The following is a 22331-nucleotide window of genomic DNA, read 5'->3' on the forward strand; positions in this document are numbered from 1 at the left end:
CTGATAATTAGTCTACTATAACAAAAAATTTCTTCTCACATATTAGCTTTCTTATATAATTAAGCTGATTTACTGAAGAATGTTTAAGACGATGAAAAATAACGATCACGTGATGGGTCTCGGAATGACTGAAATATGAAACGGATATTTTTGTGTGTACGGCAGCAACGAAGTGCGAAAGTGTAGTAAACCTAGCTAAAGACCGTTTTCCGATACGTTACAGATTTAGCTCTGGTTGCACCCAATGAACTTCGAATGAAGTACATTGTGCATTAATTGCTACCCCAAATTATATCCCGAAATAAAAAAAATATTGCGCATGCGCAGAACAAATTACATGCCCCAAAGGGATATAAGGCTGTTATTAAAACACAGGTAAGATATCCTCATGAAATTTTAATGATGAATCAACTTGGAAGGATGTTTATTTTCTCAAACAATCAAACCAAGCATCTTCATGACATAATTAATACCGATCATCATCGATAAAGCCAAAATTAAGCCGTTATAATACTTGTCCGGAAACTGGTATTGTCCGGAAACTGGTTCCTGCCCAGTACATTTTGCTACATTTATGACAAATAACTTCACACTTAACTCTACTTTTTTTCCCCATGTGACAAGCATCTAACATACTCTAAAATTATAATTTTAACATTATAAAACTCATGTAACTGGGTGATTTGTTTCTGCATATAGGAAACGTGCCTGAATCACAGTATTCTAGAAGATGTAACTTTTAAAGGAAAAATTTGAAGTATTGATTTAAACAGGTTGACTCACCTCCTCCCCTGGTATTACAGTACCAGGAACTGCCCCTCGCATGTTAAAGTTTGCAGCTGTGGCTATATCAGATATGGCCATTAGTTTGCTCTGTATACCTGATACAAGAGCATCTGGAATCTCTTTCACTGTCAAATCTTTTAATGCTTCCTCTCTTTCCTTTTTAAGCCTGTAATTTGATACAAGATATATACTTCAAATAACATTACTTATTATCTCCAATACATGCAAATGCAGGAGTATATTTTACAGAGCATTCCAGATTGTACAATTTGATATTCATTACTTTATTAATCAGACATTGCTTTATTGATCAGAGATTACTTTATTGATAAGACATTACTATATTGATCAGACATTACTCAATTGATCAGACATTACTTAATTGATCACCAATTACTTTACTGATCAGACATTAATTTACTGATCAGACATTACTTTACTGATCAGACATTACTTTATTGATAAGACATTACTTTATTGATAAGACATTACTTTATTGATCAGACATTACTTTATTGATCATACATTACTTTATTGATCATACATTACTTTATTGATAAGACATTACTTTATTGATAAGACATTACTTTATTGATCAGACATTACTTTATTGATAAGACATTACTTTATTGATCAGACATTACTTTATTGATCAGACATTACTTTATTGATCATACATTACTTTATTGATCAGACATTACTTTATTGATCATACATTACTTTATTGATCAGACATTACTTTATTGATCAGACATCACTTTATTGATCAGACATTACTTTATTGATCATACATTACTTTATTGATAAGACATCACTTTATTGATCAGACATTACTTTATTGATCATACATTACTTTATTGATCAGACATTACTTTATTGATCAGACATTACTTTATTGATAAGACATAACTTTATTGATCATACATTACTTTATTGATCAGACATTAACTTACTGATCAGACATTACTTAATTGATCAGATATTACTTAACTGATCAGACATTACTTAACTGATCTGATCAGACATTACTTTACTTATCAGACATTACTTTATTGACCAGACATTACTTTATTGATCAGACATTACTTTGTCAGTCAGACATTACTTTCATGATTAGACATTTCTTAACTCATCAGAAATTACTTTATAAATCAGACATTACTTATTTGATCAGACATTACTTTATTGATAAGATATAACTTTATTGATCATACATTACTTTACTGATCAGACTTTACTTAACTAATCAGACATTACTTTATTGATCAGACATTACTTTATTGATCAGAAATTACTTTATGGATCAGAAATGACTTAATTGGTCAGACATTACTTTACTGATCATAAATTACTTTATTGATCAGAAATTACTTTATGGATCAGACATAACTTTATTGATCAGACATTACTTTATATATCAAGCATTACTTTATTGACCAGACATTACTTTATCAATGATACGTTATTTTTCGGACCAGACATTACTTTATAGATCAGGCATTACTTTATTGATCGGACATTACTTTATTTGATGACAAATTATCTTATTGAACAGATATCACTTGCCTGATCAATATTGCATTGTTGCTACTAATGTAAAGAAAAGTGTCTGGTCCTTTTTAACTGTTAGATATACATGAATATCAAGCAAATTGTTCAACAAAAGAAAAACAGTCCATTTTATTGCCTTACTTTTTCATGAAGTCTTCTTTAGCAACCTGTATTTTCAACTCAGAACCTTTCCATCTGGTTTTGTTGTACGTACTTACACCTATATAAACAAAAATGCATTAAATAATAGTCAATTTCTAAACAAAAACTCTTTTTTTTGGATTTTGGATTTTTTAAAGATTTGGATACTTGTGAATTACTTATTCTTCATCATTACATGACAACAAACTGGAACAGTGTTATACGAAATTACATTATTTGAATCTGCCTTTCGACATAATTTTCATTAGCAGTTAATTTGTTTATTTTCTTACAATTTCCAGATAAACAGATATTGTTGTATTACCTTTAATAAAATAAATTCTGATTAAATCAGCTATACAATTTCTTTTGCAATGAAAGAAATACTAACATTTAATTAACTACTTACATTTTTTAAAGTCTCTCTCAATAGTTTCCAGGTCTATATAAGCAAATGTTTTTATAGGATTTCCTGTCAAATAAGAGATAGATAACATTTTGTATTTCATGATACTAATAAAACGAATGCTTTAAATATAATAAGTTGTTGCATAAAAAAACTTGGTCACGTCTTAGTCATTCCTACATCAGTAGAAGAAAGCATATTATATTCAAAATGTACATGTAAATACTGTTTGTTTGCTTGGTTTTTAAGCCAATTTTGACACATTTTAGGATATATTTCTGGGGTTGGTCCACCCAACTGGCTTTCCAGACATCAAACCAGTAATTACACATTTCTCCGGTAGTGACTGACTACTTATGATCATCCCTAGTGATAGAAACAATATTGATGTATCGTGACATTTTTCTTTGATCAACAATCAATACACATTTCAAAAATCAATAATTTTGATTAATTAATTTCATGTCTATAGTATAAATTATGAAAATTCTCTCAAAACAGATACAGAAGCAGGTGTCTATGTCTCACATTATGCTGTTGTTACATAGTGGAAATATTTCATAGCAATGATGACAAATAAATGGTCAGGAAAAAATCATGCAATGGGCATTTATCAAAAAGACACTGAACAGAACATGTATTTTACAGAAATCATTTAAACAGGTATGAAAGTTAACAACAACAAGAGCTGTCACAGGAGACAGCCAAGCTCGACTAATAAAATACTGGACGCAGTAAGGAGGACAAAACTATGAAAGGAAAATCAATTATGTATAATTATGTATTAAGTTATAGTAAAAAAATAACATTTGTTAAAATAAATTCCAAGATCAGAGGAAATAATTCTAGAAATAGTCACGCTAGAGTTATGAACCTTGTCACACAACATGTATGTAATGATAAGAAGTATATATTTGAAGTTTGAAGTAGATACCTTAAAAAGTAACAAAGTTATAATATTTATTAAAGAAAATCCTAAGTTCAAAGACAAATAAATCTGTAAAAATTACTTCAAGAGTTATGAACATTGTCACATAAAATATAATTGATTATAAGGAATAGGTATTTGAAGTTTGAGGTAGATACCTTTAAAACTAAACAAGGGTGCCATAGTCACAAAATACGCCCGTTTACAAAAGCTTTAGATTGAGATGGGGGCATTATGGATAAGTGTTATCTAGCAAGCAAGTTTTTATTCTTGGCACTGTGTTGTTAAATGAACCTTAAAACAAATCAGTAGGGAAGATATGCACAGGATGTGTGACCTTGACCTTGGTCGCAGGGACCTGAATTTTATGCACGGCACTCAGCCTCACAATGATGAACATTTGTGCCAAATTATATTGAAATCCCTCTATGCATGTAGAAGTTTTGCTCCAGACAAGCGTTTTTCTATGAGCTCTAACTGTGACCTTCACCTTTGACCTAGAGACTTGGTTCATGTGCAGGGCACTACGTCTCATGGTGGTGAACAATTCTATAAAGTAACATTAAAATTCCTCCATGCATGTAGAAATATGCTCCGGACAACATCTGGATATTTAATCATCTCCAGTGACCTTGACCTTGCAAATATTAACCTAAATTAAATGTGTCACACCTGTAGTCATGATAGTTACCATTTGTGCTACAATCCATCAATAAATGATGACTAAATGGTCCCTATACACATCTTCAAATTTTTATGTGAACTTTGACCTCTATGTGTAACATAGACTTTGGTCGCAGGGATCTGAATTTTGCGTGCGACACTCAGCCTCACAATGGTGAACATTTGTGCCAAGTTATATTGAAATCCCCCTATAAATGTAGAAGTTTTGCTCCGGACAAGCCTTTTTCAATGAGCTCTAAGTGTGACCTTGACCTTTGACCTGGAGACCTGGATCATGCATGGAGCAATACATATCATGGTGGTGAACATTTCCATAAAGTATTATAAAAATTCTTCCATACATGTAGGAGATATGCTCCAGACAAAATCTGGATATTTCATCATCTTTAGTGACCTTGACCTTGTATATATTGACCTAAATTATATGTATCACAGCCATAGTCTTGATAATGACCATTTGTGTTACAATCCCTCAATAAATGATGACTAAATCGTCCCTATACACATCTTCATATTTTTATCTAAACTTTGACCTCTATGTGTGACCTTGACCTTGGCCGCAAGGACCTGAATCTTGCGCGTGACACTCCGCCTCACAATGGTGAACATTTGTGCCAAGTAATATTGAAATCCCTCTATACATGTGGAAGTTTTGCTCCAGACAAGCATTTTTCAATGAGCTCCAAGTGTGACCTTGACCTTTGACCTAGAGACCTGGTTCATGAGCGCGACACTGCTCCTCATAGTGGTGAACATTTCTATGAAGTTTCATGAAAATCCCTCCATACATGTAGGAGAGCTGAACTGATATTTACTTGAAAATTAAAATATAATTAAATTTCTATGAGAAAGTATTTACATTTTATAAGGTAATTACTGTATGATCTTTATGAACAAATACCAAGTCTACAGAACACCATAGTTATCACAGTTAAGAATCTTGACCAATGAATGAAACATGTGTAAATAAATGTTACATTCTCAGGGTTGTCATTAAGAGGCGGCAGGAGGCCAAAATGCCTGTCTCAAATGCATTATGGGCCGCCTCAAAATTTAGAAAACACTCTTTGTTATGCATGATAAAGACAGAAATGACCGCCTCAAGTTCAAAACAAACCTTCTGCAAAAAATGTTAATGACAACCCTGCATTCTTTAGAACATACTCAAGTCCAAGAAAGAGGATTATTTTATGCCCTTTGATTAAATTCTATTTTTAGAATTGAAAGTGAAAGTAGATCAAGGGGAGTAATTGTGTAAGTCATTTATGAACAAAGTAATAACTTTGTTGTCGCCCTTTGATTAAATTCTATTTACAAAATCTGGATATTTCATCATCTTTAGTGACCTTGACCTTGTATATATTGACCTAAATTATATGTATCACAGCCATAGTCTTGATAATGACCATTTGTGTTACAATCCCTCAATAAATGATGACTAAATGGTCCATATACACATCTTCATATTTTTATCTAAACTTTGACCTCTATGTGTGACCTTGACCTTGGCCGCAAGGACCTGAATCTTGCGCGCGACACTCCGCCTCACAATGGTGAACATTTGTGCCAAGTAATATTGAAATCCCTCTATACATGTGGAAGTTTTGCTCCGGACAAGCATTTTTCAATGAGCTCTAAGTGTGACCTTGACCTTTGACCTAGAGACCTGGTTCATGTACGTGACACTGCTCCTCATAGTGGTGAACATTTCTATGAAGTTTCTATGAAGTTTCATTAAAATCCCTCCATACATGTAGGAGATATGCTCCGGACAAAATTGGACGCCGCCTGCCCGCCCAACCGACCGCCCGCCAGGGGCATTCCCATAATATGTCCCGTTTTTCAAACAGGTGTATAAAAAGTTATAGTAAAAATAACATTTTTCTAGTATAAAAAAAGTTTATGGGGAGATAATTCTTGCAATATTGGTGCTAGAGTTATGAACCTTGTCACATAAGATGTGGACGATGATAAGGTACATTTATTTGAAGTATGAAGTTGATCTTTAGAAATAAATATTAAGTTACAGTAATAAACAAGATTGCATTTGAGAAAAATGCTATGCCACCGCATGGTTCAAATTTCATAGCTCTACATCAAAGGACAAGAAAGTAGGTCACATCATCAAAATCTAGGTCACCTGATATCAAAGTTCAATTTTACAACTAAAACTGTGCATGTGGTCAAAATGTCATTGCTGTACATCAAAGGACAAGAAAGTAGGTCACTGTCCCCTTGGGCCCAAGGGTTTAATTCAAAACAATTTTGATACAGGTCCACCAAATAACATTTCAAGTCAAATATCTAAGCTATAGCTTTCTCCCATTCAGAAAACATTTGTTTTATTTTCTGCTTTTACTATGTGTACATAATGAGAATCACTGACCCCGGGCAGGGCCAATTTTAACACCAGGGGAAAAGTTTGAACAACTTTGGTAGAGGACCTATTAATGATATTATATATCAAACATCAAAACTCTATGCCTTGTACCTTCAGACAAAAATATTTTTTATTTTTTCACTATATGTACATGATGAAAATCAATGACCCCCGAGGCGGAACCAATTTTGACCCCAGGGCTATAATTTGAACAATCTTGCAAGAGGTTCACTACACAATGTTTCATGCAAAATATCTTAACTCTAGCCTTTGTAAATTTAGAGATGATTTTTTAAGTTTTTACTATATACATATAAGGAAAACCTATGGCCACTGGGGGCGGGGCTAATTTTGACACAAGAGGCAAAATTTGAATAACTTTTGTAAAGTACCTTTAGATGATATTATTTAACAAATATTAAAGCTCTAAGCCTTGTACCTTCAGACAATAAGATTTATTTAATTTTTACTATATGTATATATTGAAATCAATGACCCCAAGGGAGGGGCAATTTTGACCCCAGGGCTATAATTTGAACAATCTTGCTAGAGGTTTAATACACAATGTTTCATGCAAAATATCTAACCTCTAGCATTTGTCAATTGCTAGAAGAATTTTTTTTTGAAGTTTTTACTATAAGTTTTTACTATATACATATAAGGAAAACCAATGACCCCCGGGGCGGGGCCGATTTTGACCCCAGGGCTATAATTTGAACAACCTGATTGTTGACTGGATATATGTACATATAGTGAATTGACTGGATAAAATCTACCACGAACATATTGCAAGATCATTGCATTCAAGAAAGAAATGTTTGCCAGTAAAGTATTGCATTAACGTACGATTTTAACAGAAATTAACAAGAATTTATTTTAACAACTTTTCATAGCAATAACTAATATTTTAGAAACTTGTCAGTGGTGGCCAGTGGTGTCGGAAATCAACGATATTAACAGTTCAAACATGTCGCCTTTTCAGTTGGAATTTCATTTTGTTTCGTAGAACTGTTTCACTGCACCGTTTTACTTACGTATTTATGCTTAAGATTTGCGCAAGTTTTAACGTAAGCGTCAAGTTACGATAACCCTTACGTAAAATTTTCGAATTGTTAATAAAAACGTTCTCCAGGTCCTTTCCCATTTCATGTTATTTCATGATTTTAATGACCAGGAATCTTAGATAAATAACAATACTGACAAAATAAATCACCCTCAGAAAATAATAGCATGCTGAATTCAGCATCATAGGATTCTACTCCAGTTAGCTTACGCAACGTCCATGGTTCTACTCAGGTGCTCAGTTTGCCTGAAATAATGTACAGAGGGGCACTTGGGGTCTGGGGGTCTTCCTCCACTAGTAAAGCTGGGAGGTTGTCATATAACCTATACTGTGTTGATGCGACATTTAAACCCATAAAATATTAATAACTGTACGATTTTTAAGGGTAATGTAAGACTTCTAAGAGTATATTAACATTTAATATGTGTTATGTTTTCACTGTAAAGCTAATAGCCAGAACGGTAAGGAAAAGGTGCTAAAGTGCCAAAAACTATTGATAAGCCAGTTTGCTATGAGCAAAAAAACATATAGACCATTTAATTTCATATATTAAATGATTCAACATAATTACGGTGTAACTTTATTTTTTGACGACATTTTCTTGATAAAAAAAGATCAAGCCATCGTGTGCTGGACAGTGAAGCGTTGTGATTTTAACTATAAACATTTGCTATGACTGATTCCAGCAGAAAGAATGTTTCATACAATGACCAACTAAACTTTATGGCCTATAAATGGTCCCGATCCGCGAAAAACTGCCCTGCCGTTATTGGCTGTCGTTTCAATAGAAAAATATAAATATTTCATTGTTCTGTATATTCAAAATGCTGAACAAAATGTGTTCACAATTTGCAGGCTCAGTGTACTGACTGTTTATATAACAAACGATAAAGATAAACAAGAGGGCCATGATGGCCCTGAATCCGCTCACCTGTATATAGGCCCCCCGGAGCGGGGCAAGTTTAAACCCCAGGGCTTTTATTTGAATAAACTTGGTAGACACCCATTAGAAGATGTTTCATGCTAAACATCTAAGGTCTAGCTTGTTGGGGTTTTTGAAAAAAAGATTTTTTAAGTTTTTTCTTTACACATATACTAGTATTTAAAAACAATGACAGGGCCTGGGGCAGGGCCAGTTTTGACCCCAGGGCTTTTATTTGAACAATCTTTGTAGATACTTACTAGAAGATGTTTCATGCTTATTATCTAAACTCTAGCTATTCGGGTTATTTCCAAGTAGATTTTTAAGTTTTGCTATACACATATAAGGAAAATCAATGTCCCCCGGGGTGGGGCCAATTTTGACCCCAGGGCTCTTAGTTGAACAAACTTAGTAGACATCCATTAGAACATGTTTCATGCTAAATATCTTAGCTCTAGCTCTTTGGGTTCTTTGAAAGAAGATTTTTAAGTTTTAACTATATTCATATAGGGAAAATCAATGACCCCCTGGGGCGGGGAAAATTTTGACCCCAGGGCTCTTATTTGAACAAACTTGGTAGACACCCATTAGAACATGTTTCATGCTAAATATCTTAGCTCTAGCTCTTTGGGTTCTTTAAAAGAAGATTTTTAAGTTTTTACTATATTCGTATAGGGAAAATCAATGACCCCCTGGGGTAGGGCCAATTTTGACCCAAGGGCTCTTATTTGAACAAACTTGGTAGACATCTATTAGAACATGTTTCATGCCAAATATCTTAGCTCTAGCTCTTTGGGTTCTTTAAAAGAAAATTTTTAAGTTTTTACTATATGCATATAGGAAAAATCAATGACCCCCTGGGGCGGGGCCAATTTTGACCCCAGGGCTTTTATTTGAACAAACTTGGTAGACACTCATTAGAAGATGTTTCATGCTAAATATCTTAGCTCTAGCTCTTTGGGTTCTTTAAAAGAAGATTTTTAAAGTTTTTACTATATGCATATAGGAAAAATCAATGACCCCCTGGGGCGGGGCCAATTTTGACCCCAGGGCTTTTATTTGAACAAACTTGGTAGACACTTACTAGAAGATGTTTCATGCCAAATATCTATGCTCTAGCTCTTTTGGTTTTATAGAAGATGATATTTAAAGTTTTTTCTTTTGGTTGCCATGGCAACCAGAGTTTTGCATGGAATTAAATTCTTTGAACAATTTTCAAAGGTGACCACCAAAGGAACATTCCTGTGAAGTTTGGATGAAATTGGCTCAGTGGTTTATGAGGAGATGTCATTTAAAGTAAAAGTTTACGGACGATGGACGGACGCCGGACGGACGCCGGACGAAAAGCGATCACAAAAGCTCACCCTGTCACAAAGTGACAGGTGAGCTAAAAAGTCATAAAAAAGAGAACGCAAATCAACTAAAATACATAATACATGTACCGGTATATTGTAAATTATGCAAATAAATCGCACCAAGAGTGTATATTGTCCTAAATTCAACAACAGTCAAGTGTTTGCCCAAGTTCATGGTTATTGTTCTATTTGTAAAATATATATCTAAAAAAAGTTATATACATGTATATAGTCATCTTCATCACAACCAATAACCACGTAACCCTTTTTGCTATTCACACCAACCGACAAGGGTAATTTGATGTTGCTGATTAAAATTCTGTTTCTTCTGTAATCATCTTTTGAAATCTGATGTACATTGTAAGATTCACGCCCGCACACATAAATATTACCTTCGTCGTCTGCTGTCAAATCTGTTATAAATTTCAAATAGCTCTCAGCACGGCTTTTGTAGAAACAAGATTCTTGAACGTTTTCATTATTATCGGCACAACCAGTAGTGCTGGTACTTTTGAAACAGTGAAATTTGTCAAATTCTGAAACAAATATTGCATTAGTGCCTCTGAAAAGCATTTGCAGAGTTCCATCATCTCCAAACTGATAAGGAACGCCACATGATTTTTCAAAACTGACTGTATTAAATATGCGACCTGTTCTCGCATCTCTAATTTCAATAAAAGGTATTTTGTTTTCTTCAAAAAGAATGGCAATGTTCTGGACATTACCAACTTTATCAAGACCAAATATATCACCTTTTGTCGGAAATTGGCCTACTCTGTGAGCATTATTTGTTTCAATGTCATACGTTTCAATTGATTTTTCAAAAGAAACTGCAATTGTCTTGTCATTAACATGACACATGTCAATAGGTTGATCATTTAGACCTTTTGTAAATACTAGAGAAAAATTTTCTTTAAAGAGTTTTAGATTCTTGTTGGCGTTATCAATCATAATTAAACGTTCGTCAGGCAGAATTTCTATAGCATAAATACTACAACATTCATTATCTCCTGGGCATCGAACTCTATAAAAAACTCCCTCCTGATTTATGTTTCTATTCATCAAACTTTGGATTTTCACATTTTCAGTGAGATTTTGTGTAATATTTGAACTGCTGGATCTGCCAGGTGTGTCAAAATGGCCAGTCTGCAAAGCCACTTCATCAGTTTGCGTAGTGGCATTACATTTTGATGGACCTATTTGCGCCGATGATTCTGCCTTTTCTTCTAATGTATGAACTGGTCTAGGGATTTCGTCGCTGGAGACACTTACATCAGTGTTTGCTCCTTGTTGTTCATTCAGAGACGCGGGCACCATTGATATGATTGCAACATTTCTGATTGTTTCCATGTCAAGTGTTGTTTCAAAACTAAGTGACTTCATTTCTGTCATACATTCTGCTTTGATGGTTTCATATAAATCCTTTGCTCTGTGCAATATAAGATCAGGGATAACACACCTCTCAGCAGAGTTCCCAAATTTCATAACAAATTCAAATACCTTTCTATATTCTTCTCCTTCGACATCTGCTTCTTTACATTTTGTTAAATTCCTTTCATGATCATACACTTCTTTTGTGACAAGATTTAGTGTTTCGGACACAAGATTGGCCTTTGCTTGTGACAATTTTTCATAAATACTTTTGAAAAGACTTTGTTGTTGTAATTTCACTTTAGACAGCTGATCTTTATAAGTGGTTATATTTTCTTCTGATTCTCTTTTTGAAGCCGTTGCAGTGTCTTGTAGTTGAGATAATATTTCTTCTACACGGGCATGTATGTCCTCATTTACAGGGGTAGTAGCTTTTGCGATTTCGTTAACCGTATTACATTTACGGTGACACTCTGCTAAACACGTGATGCAAACATATTGTTCGTGATCTTCACATTTATACGTCACAACAGTGTCGAGATGGTCAGCGCAATTCATCATTTTTTTCATTGCCGCAATTGTTGTAAATTTATCTGAAATAATCTCACCTTCGAACAACTTATGATTCCTTGACAGTTTATTCTTTTTATGTTCACGAGCACAACTAGCACATAAATGCTCGGAACAATCCGTACAAAATGTACTTGCTTCTTTTTCAATGTTTTCAAAGAGACATGGTTCACACTTAAAATTCGTATTTATAACCGAACCTTCTTTACTGTCAAGAAGCCCCCCAACTGCTCCCAACTCTTCAAACGGTGTATCAACTATATCAGCCATATTCGTGCTAGCCATTGTATTCGAATGTCCTACAAAAAGTTTATATCCAAACACTAACTTGAAACATCAGTGTTATAAATTTATATGGCGTATCCGATCGTTATGTGTATGTTAACAAAACACCGATTAGAGATAACGTTTTACATGTTGTAAATGTTGTAAATACGGTGTCCTGAAAGTGCTATCAACATAAAGCAAACATGAATATTTACATTGTATTTGCAAACAAGAAATACTCAGCCATGGTAAACTTAGTTTAAATATTTTGTGTTACGTCTTAATAAGTTTGCAGTATTTCTTACAGATTGTCATTTATCAATATTATCAGACCATAAACATTTGATTATACTATGTCAAAAGTATGTACGAGATTTTAGCCCTGAGAATAAGTTTATTAAAATGTATATTTTTGTTTACCATATGAATACAAAATTACATTTTTATGTGTGGATATGACGGTAACGAAAGTGCAGACCAGTAGAAATATTTTGTGATCATGACATGCGTGTGAATACCTGATTAAATGTTCATTTTAGATGATGCTGTCAGCTACTGTAAAAATGAAAGTATAAGCTTTTATTTCACTGTGAAACAGTCAAAATAGAATATACATTCGTAATGATTTTTTTAGGTTGATATTTCATTGTATAAATATATGCACAATCTTAAAGATATCACAATAAACACACATAATGAATCAGTGTACAATTATAAAAAGATTTGAACCTATGTGTTATATACTTTATGCCTCAGAAACAAATCATGGTTACTTCTTTAGAAAGGATAACATATATTCTATAATGATTAAGTAGCGGTTTTAGAGAAAGTTTATAAAGAGTTTTGTTACCTGAAAAAAGTAACGATAAATGTGAAATAACTTGTCATTAAAGTAGCAAAATGTAAACATAGTAGCATTTTGACATCCAAATCAAATATTAATTCACTATACGTATTGCCAAAAAGCAACACATGAAAAGATGGTTCTGGTAATTGGCCAATGATTTACATTTTGGAAACTATAAAAGTACATCAAATTAAAAAAAAGGATTTTTAAGAAATAAAAATAAAAGCATTTCAGAAGCATGATGGGCCTTTAACAGCATTTTGCACTGAATTGAATCACGTGCAATAATTATTATTAGCATTACTATGATCGTAGCACCGTGTTCTTGTTTTTCTAATTCAACTTATTTCATAGAAATGGACTTAACAGTGCTCCATACATATTCAGTGTTGTCAATGTTTTATCACGAAGTAAATAAATTTGAATGGATATCTAAAAGCGGATGACATCAATTGGTTAAAGCTTAAGTTTATGAATTGAATTTGTAGATTTACAAAGTTAACTTCAACGCCTGAAAAGCCTACTGTAACTGTAAAGTAAGAATCTAAAGGTTTGTCAAAAATTAACATTTCTTTAAAAGGAAAACTTATTCTCAGGTCATTTATATACCGGACAATACGTACGTAAATGTTAAAAACTCGACCGCTGAAATGCATTTTAAATCTTTAATCTTCACACCACTTTTTTAAATACGTTAATGAATGGAAATTTTAAGGATCCGCGGAAAAAACAACAACAAAAAAACCCGATATTTTTCTACATTGTGATCATGATTTAAAGGTACTGCTCCACCACAGTTGTAAGTTAAAGCCTTTAAGAAAATGATTTGATTTATTCTTATATGAACAATTTTTTTTTTTGCTGACGAGAGTACCGCATAAGCACAAGCATGTTTTAAAGAGTAGTCAGTATGGACTGGAACTGTTTAAAATTAGGGCTTTTAATAGAGGTATCCTATACTCATATTTAATATTTAAAATTGAAAATACTTATTATTGCTACACACTCTCTATTAATAAAGAATTAACATAGTTTAGCTTCACCACAAAGCAGAATTGTTGTGTTTTAAACTATACAGGTGGACAAAATTTGAATGTATAATGTCATTAAAAAACTGACAGGTTTTTTTTTTTTTTTTTAAAAAGGGCCAATTTTAATTGACCCATAATGGTTACTGCAGCTTTCCATACATAATTTGCACATTCTTTATTCAAACTAGACATATTTTGTGAGAATTTCATAGATTTCAATTAATTTCGAAAGATGTGCATAGAATACCTTTAAATAAATTGTAGCATTGGGTGTCCTAAATGCAGTAATCTCCCCTTCATTCAAAGTGTACTGATTTGGGGGAAAACCGCTCTGTGGCGACACAAATTTAAGTGTTGGACCTTTGATATCGGTTTTGATATAAAAGCGTTATATTGGATTCAGTGATAAAGCTTCGCGTCCAATCAGAAAATCAATGACCCCCGGGGCGGAACCAATTTTGACCCCAGGGCTATAATTTGAACAATCTTGCAAGAGGTTCACTACACAATGTTTCATGCAAAATATCTTAACTCTAGCCTTTGTAAATTTAGAGATGATTTTTTAAGTTTTTACTATATACATATAAGGAAAACCTATGGCCACCGGGGGCGGGGCTAATTTTGACACAAGAGGCAAAATTTGAATAACTTTTGTAAAGTACCTTTAGATGATATTATTTAACAAATATTAAAGCTCTAAGCCTTGTACCTTCAGACAATAAGATTTATTTAATTTTTACTATATGTATATATTGAAATCAATGACCCCAAGGGCGGGGGCAATTTTGACCCCAGGGCTATAATTTGAACAATCTTGCTAGAGGTTTAATACACAATGTTTCATGCAAAATATCTAACCTCTAGCATTTGTCAATTGCTAGAAGAATTTTTTTTTGAAGTTTTTACTATAAGTTTTTACTATATACATATAAGGAAAACCAATGACCCCCGGGGCGGGGCCGATTTTGACCCCAGGGCTATAATTTGAACAACCTGGGTAGAGGTCTACCAGACAATGCCTTATGCAAAATATATAAGCTCTAGGCCTTTTGGGTCTTTACAAGAAGGTGTTTTAAGTTTTTACTATATGTACATATTGTGAAAATCAATGACCCCGGGGCGGGGCCGATTTTGACCCCAGGGCTATAATTTGAACATTCTTGGTTAGCGTCTACCAGACGATGCCTTATGCAAAATATCTAAGCTCTAGGCCTTTTGGGTTTTTACAAGAAGGTATTTTAAGTTTTTACTATATGTACATAGTGAAAATCAATGACCCCCTGGGCGGGGCCATTTTTGACCCCAGGGCTATAATTTGAATAATCTTGTTAGAGGTCTACCAGACAATGCCTTATGCAAAATATCTAAGCTCTAGGCCTTTTGGGTCTTTACAAGAAGATTTTTTTAATTTATTCTTATAATTCCTTTTGGTTGCCATGGCAACCAGATTTCTGCATGGAATGAAATTCTTTGAACAACTTTGGAAGCCCTTCACCCAAGGAACAATCCTGCCAAGTTTGGTTGAAATTGGACTAGTGGTTTTTCAAAAGAAGATTTTTTAAGTTCACTATATAATCTATATAACACACACACAAACACACACACTAACACACACACACACGCACACACACACAGGTGAATCGCTATATGCCACCGCATCGCAGATGCTGCGGTGGCATAAAAAAAATTTTTTTAAAGAAAATTCTAAGTTCAAGGGGAGAGAAATCTGAAAATATTGGTGCTAAAGTTATGAACCTTGTCACATAAGATGGGGATGATGATAAGGTACATATATTTGAAGTATGAGGTTGATCCCTTAAGAAATAAAGAAGTAACAGTAAAAAATAGTATTTTTTAAGGAAAATTCTAAGTTCAAGGGGAGATAAATCTAAAAATATTGGTGCTAGAGTTATGAACCTTGTCACATAAGATGGGGATGATGATAAGGTACATATATTTGAAGTATGAGGTTGATCCCTTAAGAAATAAAGAAGTAACAGTAAAAAATAGTATTTTTTAAGGAAAATTCTAAGTTCAAGGGGAGATTAATCTGAAAATATTGGTGCTAGAGTTATGAACCTTGTCACATAAGATGTGGTTGATGATAAGGAACATATATTTGAAGTTTGAAGTTGATACCTTAAGAAATGACAAAGTTATAGTGAAAAATATTTTACTGCACCAAAACTTTAATCTGAAATCTGGACGCGGACGCCGGGGCGAGTAGGACAGCTCTCCGTATACTTCGTATAGTCGAGCTAAAAAGTAATTATATGTAATTATCAACATATTGGTGTATTGCTGATATTTGTCATCCGATATCGATAATATCGTTGAATCAATGACAGCTCTACTAATCCTACATGATTTATGAATCAGCAGTGAGTGACTAAGGAACATTGCACTGAATGGTAAAGATCAAATGTTAGAGAAATTATATGTAGCAAAAAATGATTCAGTTATGCCGGCAGACTAAAATGAAAATACAAAAACATGCAAATACATAGATGAATTTTACAACAATTTCTGATTTGACTGTCCCTTATAAATCAGTTACTTGAGTAACAAAAATGGAAATATTATTTCCTGTGTTCCTCTTCTTAATAATTGATAATAAGTTGTATTTTTTCATGTCAATAACTTATCAGAACCTTCCCTTTAATGAGCAGGTTACAAACAAGAGCTGTCACAGAAGACAGCGAAGCTCGACTAATAAAATACTGGACGCAGTAAGGAGGACAAAACTATGAAAGAAAAATCAATTATGTATAATTATGTATTAAGTTATAGTAAAAAAATAACATTTGTTAACATAAATTCCAAGATCAAGGGGAATAATTTTAGAAATAGTCATGCTAGAGTTATGGACCTTACCACACAACATTTGTGTAATGATAAGAAATATATATTTGAAGTTTGAAGTAGATACCTTAAAAAATAAAGAAGTTATTATATTTCTTTAAGAAAACCTAAGTTCAAAGAGAGATAAATCTGTAAATATTGCATCAAGAGTTATGAACATTGTCACATAAAATGTAATTGATGATAAGGAATAAGTATTTGAAGTTTGAGGTAGAAACCTTTAAAAATAAAAAAGTTAAAATAAAAAATAACATTTTTCTAGTAAATAAATCTAAGTTTATGGGGAGATAATTCTTGCAATATTGGTGCTAGAGTTATGAACCTTGTCACATAAGATGTGGATTATGATAACGTAAATACATTTGAAGTATGAAGTTGATCCCTTTAGAAATAAATAAGTTACAGTCAAAAATAATATTTTTTATGGAAAATTCTAAGTTCAAAGGGAGATAAATCTGAAAATATTGGTGCTAGAGTTATGAACCTTGTCACATAAGATGGGGATGATGATAACGTAAATATATTTGAAGTATGAGGTTGATCCCTTAAGAAATAAAGAAGAAACAGTAAGAAATAGTATTTTTTGAGGAAAATTCTAAGTTCAAGGGGAGATAAATCTGAAAATATTGGTGCTAGAGTTATGAACCTTGTCACATAAGATGGGGATGATGATAACGTAAATATATTTGAAGTATGAGGTTGATCCCTTAAGAAATAAAGAAGAAACAGTAAGAAATAGTATTTTTGAGGAAAATTCTAAGTTCAAGGGGAGATAAATCTGAAAATATTAGTGCTAGAGTTATGAACCTTGTCACATAAGATGGGGATGATGATAACGTAAATATATTTGAAGTATGAGGTTGATCCCTTAAGAAATAAAGAAGAAACAGTAAGAAATAGTATTTTTTGAGGAAAATTCTAAGTTCAAGGGGAGATAAATCTGAAAATATTGGTGCTAGAGTTATGAACCTTGTCACATAAGATGGGGATGATGATAATGTACATATATTTGAAGTATGAGGTTGATCCCTTAAGAAATAAAGAAGTATCAGTAAAAATAGTATTTTTTAAGGAAAATTCTAAGTTCAAGGGGAGATAAATCTGAAAATATTGATGCTAGAGTTATGAACCTTGTCACATAAGATGGGGATGATGATAATGTACATATATTTGAAGTATGAGGTTGATCCCTTAAGAAATAAAGAAGTATAAGTAAAAAATAGTATTTTTTAAGGAAAATTCTAAGTTCAAGGGGAGATAAATCTGAAAATATTGGTGCTAGAGTTATGAACCTTGTCACATAACATGTGGTTGATGATAAGGAACATATATTTGAAGTTTGAAGTTGATACCTTAAGAAATGACAAAGTTATAGTGAAAAATATTTTACTGCACCAAAACTTTAATCTAAAATCTGGACGCGGACGCCGACGCCGGGGCGAGTAGGACAGCTCTCCATATACTTCGTATAGTCGAGCTAAAAATCAAGAAAAAATGTAAAAATCAAAACAAGAAAAAAGCTGATTTTAGAGACAAGTATTTTCACTAACCTCAGAGTTTTCTTTATTCTTTAGCACTTAAAACAGAAAGATCAACACAGCTTGACAAAACAATAACACTTTTGCATAAAAAATGACTCATTTTTAACCTTGTATGTTCTTGTTTTTATGCTGTGATGACAATACAAACAATTAAAGATAAAAGACAGACATACCATTGCTATCCTTCCTTATTTTAATCTCAACACCTTTAACAGTCCCAAATCTTCCAAATCGACTCTTTAATTCATCATCTGTGACCTCGGGGAACAATCCTCCAACAAAAACTCTTTTCTCCTGAACCTTTTCAACACTGGTGTCACTTTCTGATTCAGACATCTTAACTAAATAAATTGTAAAAAAATACAATATTTCAGCCCTGCATTGATAGATTCTTCAATGTTCAAAAAAAAAAATAAGTTTTGCTACATACAAAATTTTTGGAGCACTTTCTCAGGCTCTATAGCCTTTGACATTCACGTCATATCACAGTATATAAACAGGTACATTCATATGCTGAAGTCTGTAAGCCATCTTCTGCAAATCCCTTCCAAGGCAGGCACATAATGGAGAATGCACTCTGTAGGTCAAGTCATTTCAAGTACAAGATGATTGATTACTTTGTTATGACTAACTCAAGAGGGTTGCGCTAACAAGAGCAATTTTTGTTAGATGATGGCTTGGAAGTATTGACATCCCAACTTACCATCGCCATAAGAAGAACAGACTTAAAAGATAGGCATGAAAAGTTGCTGCTGATGTGAGCTCTATGACTGAACTAGTCCAATATATTAGACGTTACAGGCTTATTATAGTTTATGTCGGTCAAGCCTGATGTCTAATAGGTATTGCTCATAAACACATAGCATCATAAAGAATTTAAAAAATGTCTATTGTCTTGCCTTTTAAGCTTTATTCAACAGCTTATCTTATTTTCTTTCAATTTCATGCTCAATCATAAACAAAAACTCTCAAACAATGTACCTATCAAATAAAATATAAACATCAATCTATTTTTGTCTATTTGCCATACTGGTTAAGTAAGGCGCTTTGCAGATTGATTCCAAATTTTTGGACGGAAAAATATATTCGAACACGCTGACGGTGCATGGGCAATTATCTCGTTAAAAAATATTCTGTTAGAATCTTCTGACTTATTATTAGCTTGCATTTGAATAAGTCAATCAGATTTCGCGCACTTTACGGCCGCCATTTGTTTATCAGCTCTATAACGAATTTAATTACATGAGAGGATTTAATCATGATTTTTCGGATGTGACAGTTTAATTATTTTGACAAAAGGTATTTGTTTTTTAGTTTTGTTCATAAATAGGTAAAAAATTATGTAAATACACGCTGTCTTCATTGTTTTTCGTTCCGCCCGATTTTCTGGCGGAACATGCTATGGGTTTTTAAGCAATTTCGATATGACGTTGCTTTGCCCAGAAGCAAAAATATCTCAAAGCGACGTCATATTTATAGGACTATGACTGAACCAGCAAGTTTGTATACATACTGGCCCATATGTGTGCATTCATGGGGAAAGTATAAATAAACAGAAAAGAGCACAAACAGCAACCTTAAGAATTTACCTTTAGGAAGACTCTGGGCTCTGATGGAACGACTAAGCCATTTTTAAGCCCTTCATCTTTTGGCAATATTTTGCCACTACTTCATAGTTCATGCATTCCTTAATTTTATTTATATGCTTGGCATGTAAATCATTAATTGAAAACGATTCTCAAGTAAATTCTTTGATTAACCAGTGCAGTTTTTTTTATGTTGTTTTTTAAATCATTAAAAATGGGCAATCACAGAAACTAATAATTTGCAAAACGAGTAAAAAATTATCGCGAAAACACATTACAAATCAAAGATTCTTTCATTTAAGACATCATAAAGTTATTTAAAAACACGGAATTCAAATCACTATATAAATATTTTGTAAAGTATCTCACCTGTGAGCCAAAGGATAACGTTTTAGAACAACTAACTACAAAATAAATATTTGTTGCATGCTTCAATTTAATCTACGTCAACAGACGCTTTACCTTAGGCCTGAGAATCCTATTGATTTTCGTTCAATTGGAGATCATAGCATTCATTGTTTTGTCTCTAGAAAAACTCAAATCATACCTTAAGTTTCAATATTCATCCCAATTTTAAGATGCACTAATGCTCTTCCGTATGTTTCTGTGGTAATGCATCTCCTGAAACATAAAATATCGTCTCGTGATATAGAAATGACCTACCCATTTTTTTTCATTGCGAATTGTTTACGGCAGCCTACTTAAAATGTATAGAGATGAAATAATTTTAACGTGTTTAGACACTTAAAGCAATTCACGTATAAATAAAGATGTTGAAAAGCTCAACCTCTTAGTTAGTTGCATCAAGAAAGTGCATCCGAGAGTTTTAAAGGGACTCTGCTGATGTCTATAAAAACCTAAAAACATAAAGTTTGAATTTCTTACATAAATATATAAGACTGATATGCAAAGATAGTTAAGAAATGTAATTAGAAATAAATTGAAAGTCGTATTATTGTTCTTATCTTAGTCCAAATTGGACGAACAACGTTACAATACTTTAAATTTTAGTATGGGGTCGTTTTTAACAATTTGAAAAATTATTCTAGAAAAAAAGGAGTGAGCAAATGATCTTAAATTATGCACAAAGATTATTGGTCTTGACCAACATCAAATGTAACATTTATCCCGAAAAAATATTTTCAGTCCCTTCATGTCAAAAAAACTTCAGTGGAGTCCCTATATATATATAGTTTCACTAGAGACTTTTATATAGATTCTAAATTTTATTTGAAAGACCCTGGTTTCACACAGCATAGAAAGTGATGGAGTTTTCAATGTGAAATAATGAAAAATAAATATGCTATATTCGTCCAAGTAAGGAACAAAACGTCGCTATATAATTTTATCTTGATATTAGCTTTAAATATTCAAAATGAAGATAAGTAATTAAGTTTTGTGCACATTTTTTTTGTTGATGAATAAAATTGTACATAATTTCCATAGGTCTCTATGTTAAATTATTGACCTGGCATATATTTGATAAGTTATCAATGTAAACTGTTTTTCTCAAATATAAGAGTCATTTCAGAAGATATCAAAGTCTAAAGGTCTACATAAGTAAGTGTTCGTTAAGTACTCTAATATATTACTTATGAGATATCAATATGATTTCAATGACCTATATTAACTCAAATCAATCGTAACTTTCAGATGTTTGAAGTTCAATTAACTTAAGTTTCTAAATAATGATTGATTAACTGTTACTTTACAACCGGTGTTTTATCAAGAGTATATATATAAGCATTTAGAAAAACCTAAAAGTTTCTCAAGAGTATAGATATAAGGTATTAAAATAATCCTTGTCAACAACCTCTTTACTTTTGGTCAAGTTTTCCCAAAGACTTACGTAGTAAGAACTGGCCCCGAAGCATTCGGGTCTAAAAGTTCAAGGTTCAGCCGATGTTCGGAGTGAAGATCTGGACTGAAAACAGAATTGGTTGACAACATACATACAAATCGCCTTCGGTCCATCGTTACCAAATTCGTGATCGTGTGGTTAAAGTTGTTGACTTCAAACCACTTGCCTCTCACCGCTGT

General features: G+C 32.9%; 1 protein-coding gene across 1 annotated transcript; it reads right to left on the minus strand.

Moving 5' to 3' along the window:
* Window positions 1-783: 783 nt before the first annotated feature.
* Window positions 784-20756, minus strand: LOC132718173 (nucleolar protein 8-like; the record flags this gene model as incomplete). The annotated part of the gene is made up of 5 exons (XM_060701801.1): window positions 20661-20756; window positions 18879-19046; window positions 2888-2950; window positions 2479-2557; window positions 784-952 (listed from the first exon to the last, which is right to left on the minus strand). Coding segments are annotated over exons 2-5 (474 nt in total), but the record flags the coding sequence as incomplete, so codon positions are not given.
* Between the last annotated feature and the right edge of the window lie 1575 nt (window positions 20757-22331).

Source organism: Ruditapes philippinarum, unplaced genomic scaffold (assembly GCF_026571515.1).
Source record: "Ruditapes philippinarum isolate M1 unplaced genomic scaffold, ASM2657151v2 ctg8365_1_1_1_1, whole genome shotgun sequence".
Lineage (NCBI taxonomy): Eukaryota > Metazoa > Mollusca > Bivalvia > Venerida > Veneridae > Ruditapes > Ruditapes philippinarum.